The 26,876-nt window shown below is 44.6% G+C and overlaps 1 protein-coding gene, 6 non-coding genes and 2 pseudogenes across 9 annotated transcripts; all 9 read left to right on the top strand.

Moving 5' to 3' along the window:
* The first annotated feature begins 4,358 nt into the window (after positions 1-4,358).
* LOC130322015 (U2 spliceosomal RNA) lies at positions 4,359-4,490 on the top strand (annotated as a pseudogene).
* Positions 4,491-7,112: 2,622 nt separating this feature from the next.
* Positions 7,113-7,285, top strand: LOC130322013 (U2 spliceosomal RNA; annotated as a pseudogene).
* A 2,082-nt stretch (positions 7,286-9,367) lies between these two features.
* On the top strand, positions 9,368-9,558 carry LOC130322007 (U2 spliceosomal RNA). Its single transcript, XR_008867618.1, has one exon. It is a non-coding gene; the product is annotated as a U2 spliceosomal RNA (small nuclear RNA).
* A 2,079-nt stretch (positions 9,559-11,637) lies between these two features.
* On the top strand, positions 11,638-11,828 carry LOC130322017 (U2 spliceosomal RNA). The gene has a single exon (XR_008867625.1). It is a non-coding gene; the product is annotated as a U2 spliceosomal RNA (small nuclear RNA).
* A 2,090-nt stretch (positions 11,829-13,918) lies between these two features.
* Positions 13,919-18,700, top strand: LOC130322005 (uncharacterized). 3 transcript variants are annotated; one of them, XM_056553047.1, is made up of 6 exons: positions 13,919-15,426; positions 15,676-15,810; positions 16,893-16,941; positions 17,032-17,073; positions 17,737-17,826; positions 18,489-18,700. In XM_056553047.1, the coding sequence occupies exons 1-6, from the start codon at positions 14,134-14,136 to the stop codon at positions 18,548-18,550; spliced, it is 1,671 nt and encodes a 556-aa protein (XP_056409022.1). In that variant the 5' UTR covers positions 13,919-14,133; the 3' UTR covers positions 18,551-18,700. The 3 variants fall into 3 exon arrangements, 1 of the variants encoding a protein (XP_056409022.1); XR_008867617.1 differs by lacking the exons at positions 16,893-16,941; positions 17,032-17,073 and having other exon boundaries at positions 17,737-17,795; positions 18,489-18,550; XR_008867616.1 differs by lacking the exons at positions 16,893-16,941; positions 17,032-17,073 and having other exon boundaries at positions 18,489-18,528.
* A 340-nt stretch (positions 18,701-19,040) lies between these two features.
* LOC130322014 (U2 spliceosomal RNA) lies at positions 19,041-19,238 on the top strand. Its single transcript, XR_008867624.1, has one exon. It is a non-coding gene; the product is annotated as a U2 spliceosomal RNA (small nuclear RNA).
* A 2,084-nt stretch (positions 19,239-21,322) lies between these two features.
* Positions 21,323-21,513, top strand: LOC130322018 (U2 spliceosomal RNA). The gene has a single exon (XR_008867626.1). It is a non-coding gene; the product is annotated as a U2 spliceosomal RNA (small nuclear RNA).
* Positions 21,514-23,596: 2,083 nt separating this feature from the next.
* LOC130322019 (U2 spliceosomal RNA) lies at positions 23,597-23,787 on the top strand. Its single transcript, XR_008867627.1, has one exon. It is a non-coding gene; the product is annotated as a U2 spliceosomal RNA (small nuclear RNA).
* A 2,087-nt stretch (positions 23,788-25,874) lies between these two features.
* LOC130322020 (U2 spliceosomal RNA) lies at positions 25,875-26,065 on the top strand. The gene has a single exon (XR_008867628.1). It is a non-coding gene; the product is annotated as a U2 spliceosomal RNA (small nuclear RNA).
* The last annotated feature ends 811 nt before the right edge of the window (positions 26,066-26,876 follow it).

Consider the following 26,876-nt stretch of genomic DNA (forward strand, 5'->3'; position numbering starts at 1 on the left):
TGGAAGGGCCGGGAGAAGCAGGGGTCGTTTTCCCGGCCGTCACACTCAATTCAGAGCACAATATAGAGGCCCCGCTTACACAGACAGAGCTGCCTATTCCATCCCCCCTCCCCAACCACAACCTCAACCCCAACCCTTTTTCCCTTATCGAGGTCGAACATGGAGACCAAGGGGACAAAGATTCAACACCCGTTCCAGACCAACAGGTAAGTGCACAATTAACAACTTCTTTCCTTCCCCCAGTGGGCGGAAGACTCCTACATTTTTCCCATTTTTGGGAAAGGATATCTTCCGACCAATGGATTATCAATACAACAAAGGGTTATCTGATAGAATTCATTACTATTCCATCTCAAACTCTTCCTCCTCCTCCCATTCATTTTTCTGTGGAGGATCAAAATCTTATAGAATTGGAAATAAAAGACCTTCTGACCAAACAAGCCATTATTCAGGTACCCCTAAATTCTCCAGGTTATGTAAGCAATCTTTTTCTAGTGAAAAAGAAGGATGCTGGCTATCGCCCAGTAATAAATTTAAAAACATTAAACAATTTAGTAATATATCGCCATTTCAAGATGGAGGGCATCCATCTTCTAAGAGACATGTTATGGGAAAACGATTGGATGATAAAAGTCGATCTAAAAGATGCTTACCTCACGGTACCAATTCATCCTATTTCCCAACCGTTTCTTCAATTTGTTTGGAAAGGGAACAAATGGCAGTTCACTTGTCTTCCCTTCGGCCTTTCATCGGCCCCTTGGTGTTTCACCAAATTGATGAAACCAATAATAGCACTATTACGATCCAGAGGTGTTCGTCTCATAATTTATTTGGACGACATTCTCATTATGGCAAGTTCATACCAATTAGCCATTCTCCATATGAATTGGACTCTGGATCTGTTATCAAATCTCGGATTCTTAATAAACCAAGACAAATCCATTCTTGTTCCTTCTCAGGAAATGGAATTTCTGGGTTTCTTGATCAATTCTCAGACGGCTCTATTGAGCCTTCCATTGAAGAAATTGAAGACGATTCGCAGGGAAATTCGATCATTACTCAACAAAAACCTAATTTCTCTTCGAGCCATAGCTCGAATTGTGGGTCTCTTATCTGCATCAATTCAGGCCATCTTTCCGGCCCCGTTACACTATCGAGCTCTTCAACGTCTAAAAATTCAGCACTTGAGAGAAGGCTTGGGATACTCAGACGAGATCCAACTATCTTCAGAAGCGAAGGAAGAGTTAATTTGGTGGCTGCACCATATCCAGGAATGGAATGGGAAGACCATTTTCAACCCCCTGCCAGATCTAATTCTGGAATCAGACGCAAGCCTAACTGGATGGGGAGCTCGTTGTGGCCACCTATCCACGGGTGGCAAATGGTCCATCCAGGAATCTCAAATCCACATCAATTGTCTGGAATTGATGGCCGGATTCTTTGCCCTCAAGAGTTTTGTGGGGGACAGAACCCATTGTTGTATACTTTTACGCATGGACAATATTTCAGCGGTCCAATATATCAATCGTTTAGGAGGAACGAATTCCCCTATGTTGGCGAGCATTGCCAAAGACCTATGGCATTTTTGTTTGGACAGGGAGATCATTCTCAAAGCAGAGTACATCCCGGGCCTTTCCAATATAATAGCCGATTGGAATTCCCGCTATCTCAAGGATTACAGCGATTGGAGATTAGATCCTTCTATATTTCACCAACTTCATCTTTTGTGGGGTCCTCTATACTTGGACCTGTTCGCTTCCAGACTGAATCGTCAGATTCAAAGATTCTTCAGTTGGCCCCCGGATCCGGAATCATTAGGGACAGATGCTCTCATACAAATTTGGCCAAATCAGAGACTATATGCGTTTCCCCCCTTCATTCTGATCCCCAGGTTACTTTTCCAGATCTCAATTCAGAAAGCTTCGGTAGTACTAATAACTCCGTGGTGGCCATCACAACCTTGGTTCCCCCAAATATTGGGGATGTTAATAGATTATCCAAGGATCTTACCCAATCTCAACAATTTGTTGTTAGACCCCCTAGGGAATCCACATCCACTGATTGTGTCGCAACAACTTCAACTTGTAGCTTGGTTAATTTCAGGCCAATCCCCTCGGAGTACGTACTTTCTCAATCAACTAGAGACATTTTATCAGAAGCATGGGCTCCAGGCACCAGGATCGCTTATAGATCAGCCTGGAGACTTTGGTCTGATTGGTGCCTACAACGGGATCTGGATCCCATATCGGCACCTATTCCCTGTATCTTGAATTATCTATCGGCTTCTTTTGATTCAGGAAAAGCGTATCGTACGTTGAACCTGTACCGATCAGCCATATCTTTCTATCACTCTCCAGTAAATACTCTCCCCATTGGGAAACATCCGATTGTATGTAAACTTCTAAAAGGCATGCGTTTTAAACGTCCACCCACTCCCAAATATCAATCTACTTGGGATGTCAATTTAATTTTAGAATTGTTTAATTCGTGGCAAGATAATGATACTCTTTCGTTAAAACTTCTGTCTTTTAAATTAACTACGTTACTCTGTCTAATATCCATTAAAAGGATTTCTGATGTCAGAATTCTTGATGTATCTCAAAGACAATTCTCCCCTCAAGGAGTTATCTTCTTTATATATAAAAGGACAAAAACTAATATTCGTCAGGTGTTTTATCCATCCTTTCCTCATAACGACAAACTTTGTGTAGTCAAATGTCTTCAAGCATATGAGACTAGAACTTTAACACTTCGACATTCTGCTTGTTCTCAATTACTCATTTCCTTCTGTAAACCTCATTTACCTGTTTCTTCTGCAACTCTAGCTAGATGGGTCAGAAACGTCATGTGTATGGCTGGTATCGATACTTCGGTATTTGGGGCTCATTCTGTTAGAGGAGCAGTATCCACTAAAATAATTCAAACAGGTGGCTCTTTATCAGACCTTCTGAAGGCAGCTAATTGGTCTTCAGATTCAACTTTTAAAACCTTTTATTATAGACCTGATTCCCATATATCTATGTCATTACTATAATTGATTATTATTTTTTGTTTGTTGAATATAATTCGATAACTTTAAACATGCATATAATGCGAGCCTCCTGTCTTGTTATAAAATTGGGGATTTTCCTAGTATTATGACGGAAAATATGGATTTTATAAAAGACAGGAGGCGAGCATTATCCCTCCCTCTACCACCCTTCTAACTATTATATTTTGATATATTTCAGCTTATTAATCAACCAGGGATGTCGACCTACGTTCTTCAATTTATATTCTTTTGGATGATGACCTCTTTCCTCTCTCAAGTTTTCCTCCAATTACATCATTGAAGGAGTCCAAATTGTATACAACCCTATTCAGTCATTCTACAGTTTTTCGAAGTTACAGAAAATTTTTCAGTTGGACCTTACTTATTGGACTTTATGTTGAACTTATCTATCCGCACAAAGAAGAGGAAGAATATGCTTTACCTGAACCTTATATATGGGATCCTGTATTCTCATTGGTTACATTTATCTAGCAAGTTAGGTGGTCACACCTGTACGTTTCACATTGTGTGTAAAGTTTTTTCTTGTGGAATTTAACTGTTTATGGGCTGCTATATGTCTGCAGTAAAGAAGAACAATGCATATAATGCTCGCCTCCTGTCTTTTATAAAATCCATATTTTCCGTCATAATACTAGGAAAATCCCCAATTGTTGCATCCATCTAGAACCCTCAGAACTACAGTGCTATGATGTCACTCACTTCCACAGGCCTTGCAGAGTGTAAACAACAACAACCCAGCTTTGTTGTGTATGTAACCATAGGGATTTGTGATGTCACCTAGAACCTTCACAGCAGCGACAGCTTTATGAGGAGCATCAGCACTGCTCTGCCTGAGCAGAACCATCACCGCCATAGGTTGTCAAATAACCCGGGTTTAACCCACACAGGTAAGTCCAATGGGGTGCAGGCATGTCCTCTATGCTTACAGCTTCCCGTGGGTGTTGGTTTGATACCGTTTGGGGACAGCCAAGGAGGCATCTGCAGGCAACAAAGGTAGGTGTGTGCTTGTGTGTGTGTTTCCTATGCAGATCCTAAGCCCAGTGTCACATGCAAGTAGGAGGAGTAAGAAGGGTTCCTGGCAAATCCGGGTTATGGATTGCATTTAAAAAGGCCCCGTGGGAGTGCAATGGGCCCCTGTCTTGCTGCTTAGCAATAATGGTATGGGTTTAGGTTCTGCTGTGTGTACTGGTGGTTGACTGCCCCCCAGCCCAGAGTGTGCATGGAAAATTGTCTGGCAGCCTCCCTGACAGCAAGCAGTGATAGTGCCCATGAAGGGCACCTTGTTGGGCCCGCCCCTTTCACGGTTATCGCTTCTCGGCCTTTTGGCTAAGATCAAGTGTAGTATCTGTTCTTACCTGCTCCAGTGTGGCTGGGACGTCAGGGAGGAGCTGGAGGAGACCAAAAAGAGCTTGAAAAGGCACTTTGAGGAGGAATCCAAGCGAATCGTCTTTCGTTCCAAGGTGGAGAACCTGGAGAAGGGTGAGAAATGTAACTCTTTCTTTTTCAGGAAGCTCCATGCCGGCCACACGCCCCTGACTGAGCTACGAGATGAGACCGGACACATGAGGAGCGGCAAGGAGGAAGTGATGGGGGTCGTCCACGACTTCTACAGCAACCTCTACGCCCCCAAGTCATCCGACCCCGAAGCCGCCGAGAGGTTCCTGTCAGGTGTCAATAACGTTGTTGATCCCGCAGGTGCGGCGGCTATGGACGATCCCTTGACGGTGGGGGAGCTGCTCTCTGCCGCTAAATCCTTTAAGCCCGGCAGGACCCCGGGCAGTGACGGTCTCCCGGCCGAGCTCTACGTAGCGCTGGGTGACCTGATCTGTCCGGACCTGTTGGAGGTGTACGAGGAGATGGTGGTGGGGGGCAGAATGCCTCCGTCGTTGAGGGAAGGGATGATCACGATCTTGTATAAGCGGAAGGGGGAGAGATGTGACCTGAAAAACTGGCGTCCCATCTCTCTCCTGAACGTGGACTACAAGATCCTCGCCAAGGTGCTGGCCAACAGGCTGAAACCTGTCATGGGGCAGATCGTCCATCCGGACCAGACCTGCAGCATTCCTGGCCGCAGGATTGCCGACAGCCTTGCCCTTGTGAGAGACACGGTCCATTACATCCAGGACTGCGGGGGCCGCGCCGCCCTGGTCAGCTTAGATCAGGAGAAGGCGTTCGACCGTGTCTCCCACGCATTCATGGACAGGGTTTTGCGCAGGCTGGGTCTGGGGAAGATGTTTTGCTCTTTTGTTAACGTTATGTATTTTGACATTTACAGCACGGTGTTGGTGAACGGCTGGAAGACTGACCCCTTTCCTATTCTTTCAGGGGTTAGACAAGGCTGCCCTCTTTCACCTCTCCTTTTTGTTTGTGTTATAGAGCTCTTCGCTGAGACTATCCGGCAGAATGGAGAGATCAGAGGGATCACCGCACCAGGACCAGATCGCCACGAGGTCAAGTGCTCGCTCTACATGGACGACGTGACCGTCTTCTGCGCTGACCAGCGTTCGGTGACTGCACTCGTCCAGACCTGCGAGGACTTCGGCAGAGCTTCGGGGGCAAAAGTCAACTGCGGGAAGTCGGAGGCCACGCTCTTCGGGGAGTGGCACCTGGCTTCTTCCGCCCCCTTCCCCTTTACTATTAAGCCGGACTTCATTCAAATTCTTGGAGTCTGGTTCGGGAAGGAAGGAGCGGCCCTTAAGTCTTGGCAAGACCGACTAGGAAGGATAAACTCAAAGATCGGACTGTGGAGCTCCAGAAAGCTCACGATGGAAGGCAAGGCACTTGTCCTGCGGAGTGAAGTTTTGCCTGTGCTCCAATATACCGCACAGGCCTGGCCTCCCCATACCACCGTTTGCAAGGCCATCACCCGGACAGTGTTTGGCTTCGTCTGGGGCAAAATGGACAGAGTCAAGAGGACCGTGATGTACAAGGAACCCCGCAAGGGTGGGAAGGGAATACCCGACATCCCCGCTCTGCTGAGGGCCTCCTTTGCATGTGTCACGGTGCAGCGGACTCTTGTTGAAAAGACTGGCTCAGCGGGCAGGTCCATGTCTCGCTTGCTTCTCATGCCCCTCTGGAGACAGCTGGGCTGGGACAAGTGGGACAGCTCCATCCCTTACAACTGGAACACTCCCTGGTTCTATGGGGATGTTGTCCGGTTTGTGAGGGAGCACCAGCTGGAAGGACTGAAACCCGACCTATGGAAGCCGAAGACAATCCACAAGCTCATCCGAGCTAAGGACTCGACCGAGCTGGTTCCGGGACTCCCCGCAGCCACTGCAGAGACAGTTTGGAACAATGTGGCCTCAAAGCGGCTTACCAATGGACACAAGGACTTGTCGTGGATGGCCGTCATGGGAGGTCTCTCTCTCAGGTCATTCATGCATGCCCGCAACCTGTGCAAGACCCGGTACTGCCCCCGTTGCCCCTACGTGGAGGAAACATCTTTCCACGTGTTTTGGCAGTGCCCCTTTGCACAGGGTCTGTTGGACGCCCTAGAACAGGAACTCAGAGACTCAGTGCCCAGGAGCTGCCTATCGTACCATTCGGTGCTTTACGGCCTGTTCCCTGGGACCCACGACGTGGAGGCCATCCAGGAGGCCTGGCGCCTTATGAACTGTTTTAAGGACGCAGTGTGGCTTGCCAGGAACCGCCTCGTGATCAACAGGGAAAACATGTCCGTCCGGGACTGCCGCAGGTTCATCAAGAACCTGCTTAGAGACTATTCCATCTTGGACAGCTCGGCCGTTGATGAGGAAGAAGAGGAGTGAAGACCCCTCTCCTTCTCTCATGTCTCCCTGAAGATACAGCCCAACAGTTTGGCCCTGTGATCCGCCCCCTCCCTACCCCCACATAGTCGCCCCACACCCCTACCCCGATCACAGATTGTATTATTTGGTTTTTGTTTGATCTCTTGTGCCTTTATATTGCAGGATTGAGCTGAATGTTACAGTAGCATGGTGTGCGATGTATAGCTTAGGGAACCTTTGCTGTGTATTGTACTATCATGCTTTGTGTGACTGTAATTTATTGTACGACTTGTAATGACTGAACGGAAAATAAAGCTCTTTCAATCAAAAATCTGTTCTTATCAGTTTAATATCTGATACGTCCCCTATCTGGGGACCATATATTAAATGGATTTTTGAGAACGGGGGCCGATTTCGAAGCTTGCTTCCGTCGCCCTATGCATTGACCCGATATGGCAGTATCTTCGGGTACAGTGCACCACCCCCTTACAGGGTTAAAAAGAAAGATTCCTACTTTCATTGCTACCTGCTTGCTGGCTAGCCAGCTAGCCAGCCCTGTGGGCCTTGCTGCTGCTGCAGCCAAAAAACAAAAGGTGGTGCTGCTGCTGCTTCTGCTGCTTCTGCTTCTGCTTGTGTCTGGCCGCTGTTGGAGCGTCCAGGCACAGGACTTCTGCTGCTGCTGACTAAATGGCCTCCTTAATTGGATCATTTGAGTAGCCAGCACACCTGTGCAGGTAGGGCATGACATGATAGGCAGCTGCCTTGATAGCGGGTGGGTGCTGAATGTTCCTAATTGACAAAATAAGATTAATGCTTATGAAGAAATATAAAATCTCATCCCTTCCCCAATATCGCGCCACACCCCTACCCCTTAATTCCCTGGTTGAACTTGATGGACATATGTCTTTTTTCGACCGTACTAACTATGTAACTATGTAACATAACATGGGGGGGGGGGGGGGGGTCTCCTGGCTGTTCACACAGGTGTGTCATTGCTGTACATTGACCATGCATTGCTTCTGTGGTATTGCAAAGGCAAAGACAAATGCTTCCAGCCATCCATTGCACTAATGGATTGGTCATCAGCTGGCTGTCTATGTCCCGCATCAATATAGACCAAAGTACAGAGGGTTAGGCTATGCTATTGTGCACCTACCTGATGCATCAGAAGGTGCGAGGCCCTTGCTAAATTCTGTGCACAGACTTTGAGATCTATACTTTAGACTGTATCTAAACCTGCTCCAACATGGACTGACATTCTGGCCTACTTTCAGCCGATGCGACTTGTCTGTCGCTGAACAGTCGCTTTTTATGTATTCAGCACCTATGTATAATGTTGTAAAAATGCTCTAGAAGCTAAAGTCGCAGAAATGTCACACATATTTGGCCTGCAACTTTCTGTGCGACAAATTCAGACAGGAAAAATCAGTATAAATCCTTAGAAAATTATCCCCCAGTGTCTCCATCTGCTGGCGGTATTGAATAAGCATTGCTGCACTGATGGGGTATGCATTAGACGAAAAAAAAGAAGAAAAAGAAGAATAATACGCCCAGAAAAGAGGCGAAAAGGAGAAAAACGTAAAAAAACGTGAAAAAAAAGTAAGAGGAAGAGAAGGGAAAAAAAGGTGGAAATGGGTTTAAAAGTGATTTCGGCGGAGAAATATATATATATATATATATATATATATATATACGCGCACACACACACATATATATAAACGTATTCTCCGTTGAGATATTGCAGCCGCTGCTGTGTCCAGGCCCAGGAGCCTTAGCACTGTGCTGTGATGTCACTCAATACCACTGACATCACTAGGTGTAAACAACATCTCTCCTTTGCTGTGTATGTGACTATGGAGCTGTTTGGTGATGTCGTCTATTATGGCCTTCATAGAAGCAACAGGAGATTGTTGCATCCATCTAGAACCCTCAGAACTACAGTGCTATGATGTCACTCACTTCCACAGGCCTTGCAGAGTGTAAACAACAACAACCCAGCTTTGTTGTGTATGTAACCATAGGGATTTGTGATGTCACCTAGAACCTTCACAGCAGCGACAGCTTTATGAGGAGCATCAGCACTGCTCTGCCTGAGCAGAACCATCACCGCCATAGGTTGTCAAATAACCCGGGTTTAACCCACACAGGTAAGTCCAATGGGGTGCAGGCATGTCCTCTATGCTTACAGCTTCCCGTGGGTGTTGGTTTGATACCGTTTGGGGACAGCCAAGGAGGCATCTGCAGGCAACAAAGGTAGGTGTGTGCTTGTGTGTGTGTTTCCTATGCAGATCCTAAGCCCAGTGTCACATGCAAGTAGGAGGAGTAAGAAGGGTTCCTGGCAAATCCGGGTTATGGATTGCATTTAAAAAGGCCCCGTGGGAGTGCAATGGGCCCCTGTCTTGCTGCTTAGCAATAATGGTATGGGTTTAGGTTCTGCTGTGTGTACTGGTGGTTGACTGCCCCCCAGCCCAGAGTGTGCATGGAAAATTGTCTGGCAGCCTCCCTGACAGCAAGCAGTGATAGTGCCCATGAAGGGCACCTTGTTGGGCCCGCCCCTTTCACGGTTATCGCTTCTCGGCCTTTTGGCTAAGATCAAGTGTAGTATCTGTTCTTATCAGTTTAATATCTGATACGTCCCCTATCTGGGGACCATATATTAAATGGATTTTTGAGAACGGGGGCCGATTTCGAAGCTTGCTTCCGTCGCCCTATGCATTGACCCGATATGGCAGTATCTTCGGGTACAGTGCACCACCCCCTTACAGGGTTAAAAAGAAAGATTCCTACTTTCATTGCTACCTGCTTGCTGGCTAGCCAGCTAGCCAGCCCTGTGGGCCTTGCTGCTGCTGCAGCCAAAAAACAAAAGGTGGTGCTGCTGCTGCTTCTGCTTCTGCTTGTGTCTGGCCGCTGTTGGAGCGTCCAGGCACAGGACTTCTGCTGCTGCTGACTAAATGGCCTCCTTAATTGGATCATTTGAGTAGCCAGCACACCTGTGCAGGTAGGGCATGACATGATAGGCAGCTGCCTTGATAGCGGGTGGGTGCTGAATGTTCCTAATTGACAAAATAAGATTAATGCTTATGAAGAAATATAAAATCTCATCCCTTCCCCAATATCGCGCCACACCCCTACCCCTTAATTCCCTGGTTGAACTTGATGGACATATGTCTTTTTTCGACCGTACTAACTATGTAACTATGTAACATAACATGGGGGGGGGGGGTCTCCTGGCTGTTCACACAGGTGTGTCATTGCTGTACATTGACCATGCATTGCTTCTGTGGTATTGCAAAGGCAAAGACAAATGCTTCCAGCCATCCATTGCACTAATGGATTGGTCATCAGCTGGCTGTCTATGTCCCGCATCAATATAGACCAAAGTACAGAGGGTTAGGCTATGCTATTGTGCACCTACCTGATGCATCAGAAGGTGCGAGGCCCTTGCAAAATTCTGTGCACAGACTTTGAGATCTATACTTTAGACTGTATCTAAACCTGCTCCAACATGGACTGACATTCTGGCCTACTTTCAGCCGATGCGACTTGTCTGTCGCTGAACAGTCGCTTTTTATGTATTCAGCACCTATGTATAATGTTGTAAAAATGCTCTAGAAGCTAAAGTCGCAGAAATGTCACACATATTTGGCCTGCAACTTTCTGTGCGACAAATTCAGACAGGAAAAATCAGTATAAATCCTTAGAAAATTATCCCCCAGTGTCTCCATCTGCTGGCGGTATTGAATAAGCATTGCTGCACTGATGGGGTATGCATTAGACGAAAAAAAAGAAGAAAAAGAAGAATAATACGCCCAGAAAAGAGGCGAAAAGGAGAAAAACGTAAAAAAAACGTGAAAAAAAAGTAAGAGGAAGAGAAGGGAAAAAAAGGTGGAAATGGGTTTAAAAGTGATTTCGGCGGAGAAATATATATATATATATATATATATATATATATATATATATATACGCGCACACACACACATATATATAAACGTATTCTCCGTTGAGATATTGCAGCCGCTGCTGTGTCCAGGCCCAGGAGCCTTAGCACTGTGCTGTGATGTCACTCAATACCACTGACATCACTAGGTGTAAACAACATCTCTCCTTTGCTGTGCATGTGACTATGGAGCTGTTTGGTGATGTCGTCTATTACGGCCTTCATAGAAGCAACAGGAGATTGTTGCATCCATCTAGAACCCTCAGAACTACAGTGCTATGATGTCACTCACTTCCACAGGCCTTGCAGAGTGTAAACAACAACAACCCAGCTTTGTTGTGTATGTAACCATAGAGATTTGTGATGTCACCTAGAACCTTCACAGCAGCGACAGCTTTATGAGGAGCATCAGCACTGCTCTGCCTGAGCAGAACCATCACCGCCATAGGTTGTCAAATAACCCGGGTTTAACCCACACAGGTAAGTCCAATGGGGTGCAGGCATGTCCTCTATGCTTACAGCTTCCCGTGGGTGTTGGTTTGATACCGTTTGGGGACAGCCAAGGAGGCATCTGCAGGCAACAAAGGTAGGTGTGTGCTTGTGTGTGTGTTTCCTATGCAGATCCTAAGCCCAGTGTCACATGCAAGTAGGAGGAGTAAGAAGGGTTCCTGGCAAATCCGGGTTATGGATTGCATTTAAAAAGGCCCCGTGGGAGTGCAATGGGCCCCTGTCTTGCTGCTTAGCAATAATGGTATGGGTTTAGGTTCTGCTGTGTGTACTGGTGGTTGACTGCCCCCCAGCCCAGAGTGTGCATGGAAAATTGTCTGGCAGCCTCCCTGACAGCAAGCAGTGATAGTGCCCATGAAGGGCACCTTGTTGGGCCCGCCCCTTTCACGGTTATCGCTTCTCGGCCTTTTGGCTAAGATCAAGTGTAGTATCTGTTCTTATCAGTTTAATATCTGATACGTCCCCTATCTGGGGACCATATATTAAATGGATTTTTGAGAACGGGGGCCGATTTCGAAGCTTGCTTCCGTCGCCCTATGCATTGACCCGATATGGCAGTATCTTCGGGTACAGTGCACCACCCCCTTACAGGGTTAAAAAGAAAGATTCCTACTTTCATTGCTACCTGCTTGCTGGCTAGCCAGCTAGCCAGCCCTGTGGGCCTTGCTGCTGCTGCAGCCAAAAAACAAAAGGTGGTGCTGCTGCTGCTTCTGCTGCTTCTGCTTCTGCTTGTGTCTGGCCGCTTTTGGAGCGTCCAGGCACAGGACTTCTGCTGCTGCTGACTAAATGGCCTCCTTAATTGGATCATTTGAGTAGCCAGCACACCTGTGCAGGTAGGGCATGACATGATAGGCAGCTGCCTTGATAGCGGGTGGGTGCTGAATGTTCCTAATTGACAAAATAAGATTAATGCTTATGAAGAAATATAAAATCTCATCCCTTCCCCAATATCGCGCCACACCCCTACCCCTTAATTCCCTGGTTGAACTTGATGGACATATGTCTTTTTTCGACCGTACTAACTATGTAACTATGTAACATAACATGGGGGGGGGGGGGTCTCCTGGCTGTTCACACAGGTGTGTCATTGCTGTACATTGACCATGCATTGCTTCTGTGGTATTGCAAAGGCAAAGACAAATGCTTCCAGCCATCCATTGCACTAATGGATTGGTCATCAGCTGGCTGTCTATGTCCCGCATCAATATAGACCAAAGTACAGAGGGTTAGGCTATGCTATTGTGCACCTACCTGATGCATCAGAAGGTGCGAGGCCCTTGCTAAATTCTGTGCACAGACTTTGAGATCTATACTTTAGACTGTATCTAAACCTGCTCCAACATGGACTGACATTCTGGCCTACTTTCAGCCGATGCGACTTGTCTGTCGCTGAACAGTCGCTTTTTATGTATTCAGCACCTATGTATAATGTTGTAAAAATGCTCTAGAAGCTAAAGTCGCAGAAATGTCACACATATTTGGCCTGCAACTTTCTGTGCGACAAATTCAGACAGGAAAAATCAGTATAAATCCTTAGAAAATTATCCCCCAGTGTCTCCATCTGCTGGCGGTATTGAATAAGCATTGCTGCACTGATGGGGTATGCATTAGACGAAAAAAAAGAAGAAAAAGAAGAATAATACGCCCAGAAAAGAGGCGAAAAGGAGAAAAACGTAAAAAAACGTGAAAAAAAAGTAAGAGGAAGAGAAGGGAAAAAAAGGTGGAAATGGGTTTAAAAGTGATTTCGGCGGAGAAATATATATATATATATATATATATATATATATATATACGCGCACACACACACATATATATAAACGTATTCTCCGTTGAGATATTGCAGCCGCTGCTGTGTCCAGGCCCAGGAGCCTTAGCACTGTGCTGTGATGTCACTCAATACCACTGACATCACTAGGTGTAAACAACATCTCTCCTTTGCTGTGTATGTGACTATGGAGCTGTTTGGTGATGTCGTCTATTATGGCCTTCATAGAAGCAACAGGAGATTGTTGCATCCATCTAGAACCCTCAGAACTACAGTGCTATGATGTCACTCACTTCCACAGGCCTTGCAGAGTGTAAACAACAACAACCCAGCTTTGTTGTGTATGTAACCATAGGGATTTGTGATGTCACCTAGAACCTTCACAGCAGCGACAGCTTTATGAGGAGCATCAGCACTGCTCTGCCTGAGCAGAACCATCACCGCCATAGGTTGTCAAATAACCCGGGTTTAACCCACACAGGTAAGTCCAATGGGGTGCAGGCATGTCCTCTATGCTTACAGCTTCCCGTGGGTGTTGGTTTGATACCGTTTGGGGACAGCCAAGGAGGCATCTGCAGGCAACAAAGGTAGGTGTGTGCTTGTGTGTGTGTTTCCTATGCAGATCCTAAGCCCAGTGTCACATGCAAGTAGGAGGAGTAAGAAGGGTTCCTGGCAAATCCGGGTTATGGATTGCATTTAAAAAGGCCCCGTGGGAGTGCAATGGGCCCCTGTCTTGCTGCTTAGCAATAATGGTATGGGTTTAGGTTCTGCTGTGTGTACTGGTGGTTGACTGCCCCCCAGCCCAGAGTGTGCATGGAAAATTGTCTGGCAGCCTCCCTGACAGCAAGCAGTGATAGTGCCCATGAAGGGCACCTTGTTGGGCCCGCCCCTTTCACGGTTATCGCTTCTCGGCCTTTTGGCTAAGGTATAGGGATATACCTTGGCTGATCCGGTTCCTGCTTTTGTGGGTGCTCTGAGACCCCCCTCCTCGGCCCTGGGACATCGCCCTTCGTTGGGCTTAAGTCCCTTGCTGCTATTGGGGAGGGGGCCCACCTCAGTGTAGAGTTGCGATCCCCCTTTGCCTTAGGGACCTAGTGTCTCTTTGGTGCGCTTGATTGTGAGCATGGCGTCAGCCAGTGACGGAGATCCAGGCATGGTACCATCTTATGCCAAGCTCAAGAACTCAGTACGTATATCGTACTTGGAGGACCAGAGAAAGAACCGGGACCTGAAGTACATCGTGGAGCAAGTTCTGCTGGGCGTCTTTGGATTAAGGAAGCATGAGATATTATCCATCCAAGATTATCCGAAAAGAGGAGTATACGATGTTACTTTTACGGAAGGAGGTATTTACAAGGACTTTGTTATACAGATGAAGAAGGTAAGCGGAGATGCCCGCTTGAGTGGAATAAGAATTGTTGAGCACTTTCCCGATGAACTTATGCTTTTAGTTATAAAAATGTACTCTCCATACGTTAAAGAAGATGAAATTGTTGTGTTTTTAAGGAATTTTTGTAAAAAAATTATAAATAGAGGGAAAGTGATGAATGAGTGTGGAATATGGTCCTCTAAGTGGAAGTTTCTGGTTGAGTTCAAAGAAGATCTATTACTCCCAGGACGAAAGGTTATGCCTCCAGCTCGGTTCAAGTTAGGAAATGTAAATGGTGACGTGTTTTTCCCAGGAATGCCCAATTTCTGCAGAGCTTGTAGAAGATATGGACATGATAAAAACGTATGTGAGAGTACATGTACAAATTGTGGCAGCACTGAGCACTCCTCCAGAGAATGCACAAAAGAAAAGAAATGCAGTTTATGTTACAGAGTTGACCATTTGTATGCTTCTTGTCCTCACAGAAACAAAGAGAAACAACAGAGAAGCCAGCCAGACCCCCGTCATATGAACAGAGAAGACAGCAAACCAGAAGAAAACCCAACTGATCAACATGGTGAGTCTGCTACCTCTGATGAAGATGGATATGAGAAACCCTCCAGCATGAAGGTAAGAAGAAAGGAGAAGAAAGCATGGCAGACAGGAGCTCCTCTCTCGCAGCAGAGGGGTAGTAACCTGGATGAAGCTGTCAGCAAGCCTCAGAGTGCCCCCCTGAGGAAGCCAGAAAATGTTGGGGCTAAGAGAAGAAAGACCGGAACAGGAAGAGAAGAGGCGTTTGTGGAAGAAGAGGGGGGGGTAGGGATGCCATCAGGTGTTCCAGCCCCCTCCCCAAGTGAAACAGGCAACTCGTCCATGGTTCCCGACACGGTGGAAGTCGTTGTGCCCGACCAGCTGCCCGGGGTGGCTCCGACAGGTCATCCCGGGGAGGAGATGGACACTGGGCAAGGTGACGGAGACGGGACAACCCCTGTTCCGGCGAAGAGGAATCCTCTCCTTAGTCCCCTACCGGAGGATCTTCAGGAGGAGGTAATGGAGGAGTCAGACGGTAGCAGCTCACCGGAATCTCTGGTGACAGTGAGATCAGAAGGGGAAAATGATAGTTTTGGGGGTCTGGCTGATGAGGATGAGATAGAATGTGCACAAAGATATTGAAAGTGGTCTCTCTGTAACCTTTAATGATGGCGCTCCATGGACTCTCCCTCAATGTGAGGGGCCTTAAGACACACGCAAGAAGAACTGCTATTTTTAATTTTTTATCCTTTTTGTCTGCATCAGTTTTCTTCTTACAGGAATGTGGCATCCCTCACCAAGCATCATACAAGAAATATGAAGAAGACTGGAAGCATGGCCCCTCAGTGTGGTCAGGGTCCAACGCATCTAAATCTGGAGGAGTTGCTATACTTTTTAAGGGTAATGTTAATATAATTTTTAAGCAAGAGATTTTACCAGGAAGGATTTTATTAGTTAAAGCTTTTATAAATGGTTTTACATGGCAGTTTTTAAACTTTTATGGTTCACCTGATAAAAAAGAAAGAGAAGAGATGTTAGAGATTTTACCTCTTTTTATTAATGATTCTTATCCTTTGATTTTAGCTGGGGATTTTAATTGTGTTTTAAGAGGTGAGAAAAGATATTCTCGAGCTACTAGTAGAAATTATGATAAGACATCTAACATTTAAAAAAATATTACTTTAGATTTTAGGCTTATAGATGTTTTTAAAAAATGTAATCCAAATTTACCTGATACTGAAGGCATTACATGGAGTAATGTGAATTGTAGCTCGAGGATTGATTTTATCTTCTCTTCTCAAAATGTTTTACCTGCCAAATGTGAGCTTTTAACTAATATATTTTCTGATCATAAATGTCTTCTATTTGTTTTAAATCCTGTTCCTGGTTTTAAGAGGGGTATTGGTTCATGGAAATTGAACATATCTCTTTTAGAAGATAAAATAATCTTAACAGAATACGCCAATTTTTATAATAAATGTAAAAATAATAGAGACCCAAATATAGATATAAAAGTATGGTGGGAAAATATGAAGAAAAAAACTAAAGATTTTTTTATAAAACAAGGTATCCAAAAAGCTAAAGATAAAAGACATTGTTATGATATTTTAAATACACATCTTCAAACTCTTTTTAAATTGCACAATATAGGGATAGATGTAAAAGATGATATTGTTAACATTAAAAAAGAAATAAAAACATTTTTAAATGAAAAAGGTAAAGAGATCATTTTTAAAGCTAAAATCAAACATATTGAAAATAACGAAAAATGTACAAGATATTTTTTTAAAAAATCTAATCAAAAAAGAGTCCATATCGAAAAACTAGAAGGAGAAGTGGAGATGAATAAAATTTTATTTAAAGTACAATGTTATTATAGGGAACTTTTTAATGAGAAAAAAATAGATGCTAATTTCATGAACGATGCCTTAAACAAAATAGAACGTGTTTTAGAGAATAATTCTCAATCCTTTCTTTTACAGTCTATCCCAGAGAAGGAAATATTGGATACCATAAACAGTTTTAATTTGGGTAAAGTACCAGGGTCTGATGGCCTGCCAATCGAATTTTATAAGGTTTTTTATGAGGTTTTAAAAGATGATCTTTTATCTCTTTTTACAGATGTTTTTAATACCAAGATTTTACCACAGTCATGGAAAATGGGTGAGGTTTCTCTGCTCTTTAAAAAAGGTGATAAAGAGGATATTAGGAATTGGAGACCAATAACCCTTTTAAACGCTGATTATAAAATAATGGCTAAAATATGTGCAAACAGACTAAAAAATGTTATAGATAAATTAATACATAATAATCAAGTGTGTGGTATACCGGGTAGAAACATGTGGGAAAATTTAAACCTCATAAAAGATATAATAGAAGATGCTAAAATAAGGAAAAGTAATTTAGCAATTTTAACAATAGACTTTGAAAAAGCATTTGACAGAGTCTCGCACTGTTTTTTATTTAATGTTTTAAATAAAATGGGCATACCAGAAGGTTTTTTAACGTCACTCAAAGCCTTTTATAATGACTGTTTTAGCAAAATTTTAATTAATGGTTTTAAGACTGAAATGGTTCCTTTAAAATCTGGTGTGAAGCAGGGTTGCCCCCTATCACCCCTTTTATTTATTTGTGCACTAGAGCCACTTTTATGTGTCATAAGAGGTGATAAACAGATCCGTGGGATAAGGCTCCCCGGAGGAAATGGTCTTGAAGCTAAAGTAGTCAGTTATATGGATGATGTAGCAGTGACATGTCAAGATAGCCTGGCACTTAAAAAAACTTTAACACAAATTAACTATTTCTGTTGTGCTTCTGGTTTTAAAGTGAATTTTAACAAGTGCGAGATTTTAAAAGTCGGCAAGCTGGATACAAGAGACATAAAGGTACCGGTAGTAGAAAAAGTAAAAATTTTAGGTGTGTATTTTAATGAATTAAATAATGGAAACGAAAGCTGGGAGCTAACAATGCAAAAGGTGAACCAAAAATTATGTGTATGGAGACTAAGAGACCTTACAATGGAAGGAAAAGTGCTGATTTTAAAGATGGTGATTTTACCTTTGCTTTTATATTTAAGTTTAGTGTTCCCACCTAACACACATATAATACGTAAAGTCTCAAAAGTCTGTTACACCTTTTTTTGGAATTCCAAATATGAGAAGTTAAAAAGAGAAATTGTATCTAAACCTAAAGAGAAAGGGGGGAAAAGTTTTACTGATTTTACTGCGTTCCTTTATACAAAATTCTTTTCATTGTGTCTTAAGAATGTTTTTAAAGACAACTATTGGTCGTTCCTTTTGCGCTATAATGTTGGTAATCTCATGAGACACCATGGTTGGTTTGAAACAGATCTTAAACACCCTTATGCTTTTAACCTCCCTATTACTTATTGTATTTTAGAAAAGATTGTTTCTCTTTTTAAACTGTTTGATTTTAGTAAAGATATTCTAATCGATGGGAAAAAACTTACGAGAGTCATTTTAAACAATATTAACATGTGCCAAGTTGGAAATTTTAATGATGATAAATGTAAAGAAATCTGGAGAATTGTGAACTCATTTTATCTTTTTAACTCACAGAAGGACTTATCCTGGAGCTGCATCCACAGTTGCCTTCCGTGCCGGGCTTTCCAACACCGTAGAGGATTTGCAAGCACAGCAAAGTGTCCAAGAGAGGGATGCCACGAAGAGGAGACTGTTTTACATCTTTTATGGACATGTGATTTTTCTAGAAGGATATGGACTAAAATGCTGCCACTTTTAAACAAAATTGCTGCTATAAAAGACTTGGACTATAATATGGTTTTATATGGGTGTTTGGATTGTCCCGGCGAACAAGAGAAACGGAAGGCATGGCAAATAATAAACTGTGTGAAGGCAGCTCTGTGGAAAAATAGGAATATTTTATTATTTAAAAAGGACATTTTATCTTTCGATGATGTTATTGGAATGATATTAAGTGAAATGTACATCTATCTTTTAATCGATAAACAAAGTGATGAGTTTGCATTCTTAAAATGGCATTTTACCGACTGGCATATGTGAAATTGTAAAATTGTAAGTTTTTTATGTTCCCCTGGTTTTAATGCTATGTAACTATGTAACTATGTTAAAACTTGAAACTTAAATAAAATAGGTGTGTACCTGTGAAGGTGCAGCCAAGTTAAAAAAAAAAAATCTGTTCTTATCAGTTTAATATCTGATACGTCCCCTATCTGGGGACCATATATTAAATGGATTTTTGAGAACGGGGGCCGATTTCGAAGCTTGCTTCCGTCGCCCTATGCATTGACCCGATATGGCAGTATCTTCGGGTACAGTGCACCACCCCCTTACAGGGTTAAAAAGAAAGATTCCTACTTTCATTGCTACCTGCTTGCTGGCTAGCCAGCTAGCCAGCCCTGTGGGCCTTGCTGCTGCTGCAGCCAAAAAACAAAAGGTGGTGCTGCTGCTGCTTCTGCTTCTGCTTGTGTCTGGCCGCTGTTGGAGCGTCCAGGCACAGGACTTCTGCTGCTGCTGACTAAATGGCCTCCTTAATTGGATCATTTGAGTAGCCAGCACACCTGTGCAGGTAGGGCATGACATGATAGGCAGCTGCCTTGATAGCGGGTGGGTGCTGAATGTTCCTAATTGACAAAATAAGATTAATGCTTATGAAGAAATATAAAATCTCATCCCTTCCCCAATATCGCGCCACACCCCTACCCCTTAATTCCCTGGTTGAACTTGATGGACATATGTCTTTTTTCGACCGTACTAACTATGTAACTATGTAACATAACATGGGGGGGGGGGGGGGGTCTCCTGGCTGTTCACACAGGTGTGTCATTGCTGTACATTGACCATGCATTGCTTCTGTGGTATTGCAAAGGCAAAGACAAATGCTTCCAGCCATCCATTGCACTAATGGATTGGTCATCAGCTGGCTGTCTATGTCCCGCATCAATATAGACCAAAGTACAGAGGGTTAGGCTATGCTATTGTGCACCTACCTGATGCATCAGAAGGTGCGAGGCCCTTGCTAAATTCTGTGCACAGACTTTGAGATCTATACTTTAGACTGTATCTAAACCTGCTCCAACATGGACTGACATTCTGGCCTACTTTCAGCCGATGCGACTTGTCTGTCGCTGAACAGTCGCTTTTTATGTATTCAGCACCTATGTATAATGTTGTAAAAATGCTCTAGAAGCTAAAGTCGCAGAAATGTCACACATATTTGGCCTGCAACTTTCTGTGCGACAAATTCAGACAGGAAAAATCAGTATAAATCCTTAGAAAATTATCCCCCAGTGTCTCCATCTGCTGGCGGTATTGAATAAGCATTGCTGCACTGATGGGGTATGCATTAGACGAAAAAAAAGAAGAAAAAGAAGAATAATACGCCCAGAAAAGAGGCGAAAAGGAGAAAAACGTAAAAAAACGTGAAAAAAAAGTAAGAGGAAGAGAAGGGAAAAAAAGGTGGAAATGGGTTTAAAAGTGATTTCGGCGGAGAAATATATATATATATATATATATATATATATATATATATATATATACGCGCACACACACACATATATATAAACGTATTCTCCGTTGAGATATTGCAGCCGCTGCTGTGTCCAGGCCCAGGAGCCTTAGCACTGTGCTGTGATGTCACTCAATACCACTGACATCACTAGGTGTAAACAACATCTCTCCTTTGCTGTGTATGTGACTATGGAGCTGTTTGGTGATGTCGTCTATTATGGCCTTCATAGAAGCAACAGGAGATTGTTGCATCCATCTAGAACCCTCAGAACTACAGTGCTATGATGTCACTCACTTCCACAGGCCTTGCAGAGTGTAAACAACAACAACCCAGCTTTGTTGTGTATGTAACCATAGGGATTTGTGATGTCACCTAGAACCTTCACAGCAGCGACAGCTTTATGAGGAGCATCAGCACTGCTCTGCCTGAGCAGAACCATCACCGCCATAGGTTGTCAAATAACCCGGGTTTAACCCACACAGGTAAGTCCAATGGGGTGCAGGCATGTCCTCTATGCTTACAGCTTCCCGTGGGTGTTGGTTTGATACCGTTTGGGGACAGCCAAGGAGGCATCTGCAGGCAACAAAGGTAGGTGTGTGCTTGTGTGTGTGTTTCCTATGCAGATCCTAAGCCCAGTGTCACATGCAAGTAGGAGGAGTAAGAAGGGTTCCTGGCAAATCCGGGTTATGGATTGCATTTAAAAAGGCCCCGTGGGAGTGCAATGGGCCCCTGTCTTGCTGCTTAGCAATAATGGTATGGGTTTAGGTTCTGCTGTGTGTACTGGTGGTTGACTGCCCCCCAGCCCAGAGTGTGCATGGAAAATTGTCTGGCAGCCTCCCTGACAGCAAGCAGTGATAGTGCCCATGAAGGGCACCTTGTTGGGCCCGCCCCTTTCACGGTTATCGCTTCTCGGCCTTTTGGCTAAGATCAAGTGTAGTATCTGTTCTTATCAGTTTAATATCTGATACGTCCCCTATCTGGGGACCATATATTAAATGGATTTTTGAGAACGGGGGCCGATTTCGAAGCTTGCTTCCGTCGCCCTATGCATTGACCCGATATGGCAGTATCTTCGGGTACAGTGCACCACCCCCTTACAGGGTTAAAAAGAAAGATTCCTACTTTCATTGCTACCTGCTTGCTGGCTAGCCAGCTAGCCAGCCCTGTGGGCCTTGCTGCTGCTGCAGCCAAAAAACAAAAGGTGGTGCTGCTGCTGCTTCTGCTGCTTCTGCTTCTGCTTGTGTCTGGCCGCTGTTGGAGCGTCCAGGCACAGGACTTCTGCTGCTGCTGACTAAATGGCCTCCTTAATTGGATCATTTGAGTAGCCAGCACACCTGTGCAGGTAGGGCATGACATGATAGGCAGCTGCCTTGATAGCGGGTGGGTGCTGAATGTTCCTAATTGACAAAATAAGATTAATGCTTATGAAGAAATATAAAATCTCATCCCTTCCCCAATATCGCGCCACACCCCTACCCCTTAATTCCCTGGTTGAACTTGATGGACATATGTCTTTTTTCGACCGTACTAACTATGTAACTATGTAACATAACATGGGGGGGGGGTCTCCTGGCTGTTCACACAGGTGTGTCATTGCTGTACATTGACCATGCATTGCTTCTGTGGTATTGCAAAGGCAAAGACAAATGCTTCCAGCCATCCATTGCACTAATGGATTGGTCATCAGCTGGCTGTCTATGTCCCGCATCAATATAGACCAAAGTACAGAGGGTTAGGCTATGCTATTGTGCACCTACCTGATGCATCAGAAGGTGCGAGGCCCTTGCTAAATTCTGTGCACAGACTTTGAGATCTATACTTTAGACTGTATCTAAACCTGCTCCAACATGGACTGACATTCTGGCCTACTTTCAGCCGATGCGACTTGTCTGTCGCTGAACAGTCGCTTTTTATGTATTCAGCACCTATGTATAATGTTGTAAAAATGCTCTAGAAGCTAAAGTCGCAGAAATGTCACACATATTTGGCCTGCAACTTTCTGTGCGACAAATTCAGACAGGAAAAATCAGTATAAATCCTTAGAAAATTATCCCCCAGTGTCTCCATCTGCTGGCGGTATTGAATAAGCATTGCTGCACTGATGGGGTATGCATTAGACGAAAAAAAAGAAGAAAAAGAAGAATAATACGCCCAGAAAAGAGGCGAAAAGGAGAAAAACGTAAAAAAACGTGAAAAAAAAGTAAGAGGAAGAGAAGGGAAAAAAAGGTGGAAATGGGTTTAAAAGTGATTTCGGCGGAGAAATATATATATATATATATATATATATATATATATATATATACGCGCACACACACACATATATATAAACGTATTCTCCGTTGAGATATTGCAGCCGCTGCTGTGTCCAGGCCAGGAGCCTTAGCACTGTGCTGTGATGTCACTCAATACCACTGACATCACTAGGTGTAAACAACATCTCTCCTTTGCTGTGTATGTGACTATGGAGCTGTTTGGTGATGTCGTCTATTATGGCCTTCATAGAAGCAACAGGAGATTGTTGCATCCATCTAGAACCCTCAGAAACTACAGTGCTATGATGTCACTCACTTCCACAGGCCTTGCAGAGTGTAAACAACAACAACCCAGCTTTGTTGTGTATGTAACCATAGGGATTTGTGATGTCACCTAGAACCTTCACAGCAGCGACAGCTTTATGAGGAGCATCAGCACTGCTCTGCCTGAGCAGAACCATCACCGCCATAGGTTGTCAAATAACCCGGGTTTAACCCACACAGGTAAGTCCAATGGGGTGCAGGCATGTCCTCTATGCTTACAGCTTCCCGTGGGTGTTGGTTTGATACCGTTTGGGGACAGCCAAGGAGGCATCTGCAGGCAACAAAGGTAGGTGTGTGCTTGTGTGTGTGTTTCCTATGCAGATCCTAAGCCCAGTGTCACATGCAAGTAGGAGGAGTAAGAAGGGTTCCTGGCAAATCCGGGTTATGGATTGCATTTAAAAAGGCCCCGTGGGAGTGCAATGGGCCCCTGTCTTGCTGCTTAGCAATAATGGTATGGGTTTAGGTTCTGCTGTGTGTACTGGTGGTTGACTGCCCCCCAGCCCAGAGTGTGCATGGAAAATTGTCTGGCAGCCTCCCTGACAGCAAGCAGTGATAGTGCCCATGAAGGGCACCTTGTTGGGCCCGCCCCTTTCACGGTTATCGCTTCTCGGCCTTTTGGCTAAGATCAAGTGTAGTATCTGTTCTTATCAGTTTAATATCTGATACGTCCCCTATCTGGGGACCATATATTAAATGGATTTTTGAGAACGGGGGCCGATTTCGAAGCTTGCTTCCGTCGCCCTATGCATTGACCCGATATGGCAGTATCTTCGGGTACAGTGCACCACCCCCTTACAGGGTTAAAAAGAAAGATTCCTACTTTCATTGCTACCTGCTTGCTGGCTAGCCAGCTAGCCAGCCCTGTGGGCCTTGCTGCTGCTGCTGCAGCCAAAAAACAAAAGGTGGTGCTGCTGCTGCTTCTGCTTCTGCTTGTGTCTGGCCGCTGTTGGAGCGTCCAGGCACAGGACTTCTGCTGCTGCTGACTAAATGGCCTCCTTAATTGGATCATTTGAGTAGCCAGCACACCTGTGCAGGTAGGGCATGACATGATAGGCAGCTGCCTTGATAGCGGGTGGGTGCTGAATGTTCCTAATTGACAAAATAAGATTAATGCTTATGAAGAAATATAAAATCTCATCCCTTCCCCAATATCGCGCCACACCCCTACCCCTTAATTCCCTGGTTGAACTTGATGGACATATGTCTTTTTTCGACCGTACTAACTATGTAACTATGTAACATAACATGGGGGGGGGGGGGGGGTCTCCTGGCTGTTCACACAGGTGTGTCATTGCTGTACATTGACCATGCATTGCTTCTGTGGTATTGCAAAGGCAAAGACAAATGCTTCCAGCCATCCATTGCACTAATGGATTGGTCATCAGCTGGCTGTCTATGTCCCGCATCAATATAGACCAAAGTACAGAGGGTTAGGCTATGCTATTGTGCACCTACCTGATGCATCAGAAGGTGCGAGGCCCTTGCAAAATTCTGTGCACAGACTTTGAGATCTATACTTTAGACTGTATCTAAACCTGCTCCAACATGGACTGACATTCTGGCCTACTTTCAGCCGATGCGACTTGTCTGTCGCTGAACAGTCGCTTTTTATGTATTCAGCACCTATGTATAATGTTGTAAAAATGCTCTAGAAGCTAAAGTCGCAGAAATGTCACACATATTTGGCCTGCAACTTTCTGTGCGACAAATTCAGACAGGAAAAATCAGTATAAATCCTTAGAAAATTATCCCCCAGTGTCTCCATCTGCTGGCGGTATTGAATAAGCATTGCTGCACTGATGGGGTATGCATTAGACGAAAAAAAAGAAGAAAAAGAAGAATAATACGCCCAGAAAAGAGGCGAAAAGGAGAAAAACGTAAAAAAAAACGTGAAAAAAAAGTAAGAGGAAGAGAAGGGAAAAAAAGGTGGAAATGGGTTTAAAAGTGATTTCGGCGGAGAAATATATATATATATATATATATATATATATATATATATATATACGCGCACACACACACATATATATAAACGTATTCTCCGTTGAGATATTGCAGCCGCTGCTGTGTCCAGGCCCAGGAGCCTTAGCACTGTGCTGTGATGTCACTCAATACCACTGACATCACTAGGTGTAAACAACATCTCTCCTTTGCTGTGCATGTGACTATGGAGCTGTTTGGTGATGTCGTCTATTACGGCCTTCATAGAAGCAACAGGAGATTGTTGCATCCATCTAGAACCCTCAGAACTACAGTGCTATGATGTCACTCACTTCCACAGGCCTTGCAGAGTGTAAACAACAACAACCCAGCTTTGTTGTGTATGTAACCATAGGGATTTGTGATGTCACCTAGAACCTTCACAGCAGCGACAGCTTTATGAGGAGCATCAGCACTGCTCTGCCTGAGCAGAACCATCACCGCCATAGGTTGTCAAATAACCCGGGTTTAACCCACACAGGTAAGTCCAATGGGGTGCAGGCATGTCCTCTATGCTTACAGCTTCCCGTGGGTGTTGGTTTGATACCGTTTGGGGACAGCCAAGGAGGCATCTGCAGGCAACAAAGGTAGGTGTGTGCTTGTGTGTGTGTTTCCTATGCAGATCCTAAGCCCAGTGTCACATGCAAGTAGGAGGAGTAAGAAGGGTTCCTGGCAAATCCGGGTTATGGATTGCATTTAAAAAGGCCCCGTGGGAGTGCAATGGGCCCCTGTCTTGCTGCTTAGCAATAATGGTATGGGTTTAGGTTCTGCTGTGTGTACTGGTGGTTGACTGCCCCCCAGCCCAGAGTGTGCATGGAAAATTGTCTGGCAGCCTCCCTGACAGCAAGCAGTGATAGTGCCCATGAAGGGCACCTTGTTGGGCCCGCCCCTTTCACGGTTATCGCTTCTCGGCCTTTTGGCTAAGATCAAGTGTAGTATCTGTTCTTATCAGTTTAATATCTGATACGTCCCCTATCTGGGGACCATATATTAAATGGATTTTTGAGAACGGGGGCCGATTTCGAAGCTTGCTTCCGTCGCCCTATGCATTGACCCGATATGGCAGTATCTTCGGGTACAGTGCACCACCCCCTTACAGGGTTAAAAAGAAAGATTCCTACTTTCATTGCTACCTGCTTGCTGGCTAGCCAGCTAGCCAGCCCTGTGGGCCTTGCTGCTGCTGCAGCCAAAAAACAAAAGGTGGTGCTGCTGCTGCTTCTGCTGCTTCTGCTTCTGCTTGTGTCTGGCCGCTGTTGGAGCGTCCAGGCACAGGACTTCTGCTGCTGCTGACTAAATGGCCTCCTTAATTGGATCATTTGAGTAGCCAGCACACCTGTGCAGGTAGGGCATGACATGATAGGCAGCTGCCTTGATAGCGGGTGGGTGCTGAATGTTCCTAATTGACAAAATAAGATTAATGCTTATGAAGAAATATAAAATCTCATCCCTTCCCCAATATCGCGCCACACCCCTACCCCTTAATTCCCTGGTTGAACTTGATGGACATATGTCTTTTTTCGACCGTACTAACTATGTAACTATGTAACATAACATGGGGGGGGGGGTCTCCTGGCTGTTCACACAGGTGTGTCATTGCTGTACATTGACCATGCATTGCTTCTGTGGTATTGCAAAGGCAAAGACAAATGCTTCCAGCCATCCATTGCACTAATGGATTGGTCATCAGCTGGCTGTCTATGTCCCGCATCAATATAGACCAAAGTACAGAGGGTTAGGCTATGCTATTGTGCACCTACCTGATGCATCAGAAGGTGCGAGGCCCTTGCTAAATTCTGTGCACAGACTTTGAGATCTATACTTTAGACTGTATCTAAACCTGCTCCAACATGGACTGACATTCTGGCCTACTTTCAGCCGATGCGACTTGTCTGTCGCTGAACA

The sequence above is a fragment of the Hyla sarda genome, unplaced genomic scaffold, assembly GCF_029499605.1.
Source record: "Hyla sarda isolate aHylSar1 unplaced genomic scaffold, aHylSar1.hap1 scaffold_2295, whole genome shotgun sequence".
NCBI lineage: Eukaryota > Metazoa > Chordata > Amphibia > Anura > Hylidae > Hyla > Hyla sarda.

Bases quoted from the DNA above. Each gene is read 5' to 3' on its own strand.
- LOC130322005 (XM_056553047.1), top strand. From the start codon at position 14,134: ATGGCGTCAGCCAGTGACGGAGATCCAGGCATGGTACCATCTTATGCC. The intron at 15,427-15,675 runs GTAATGGAGGAG...TGTCTGCATCAG, and splicing joins CGGAGGATCTTCAGGAGGAG to TTTTCTTCTTACAGGAATGT. The intron at 17,827-18,488 runs GTGTGTATTTTA...TTTAACTCACAG, and splicing joins AGAAAAAGTAAAAATTTTAG to AAGGACTTATCCTGGAGCTG.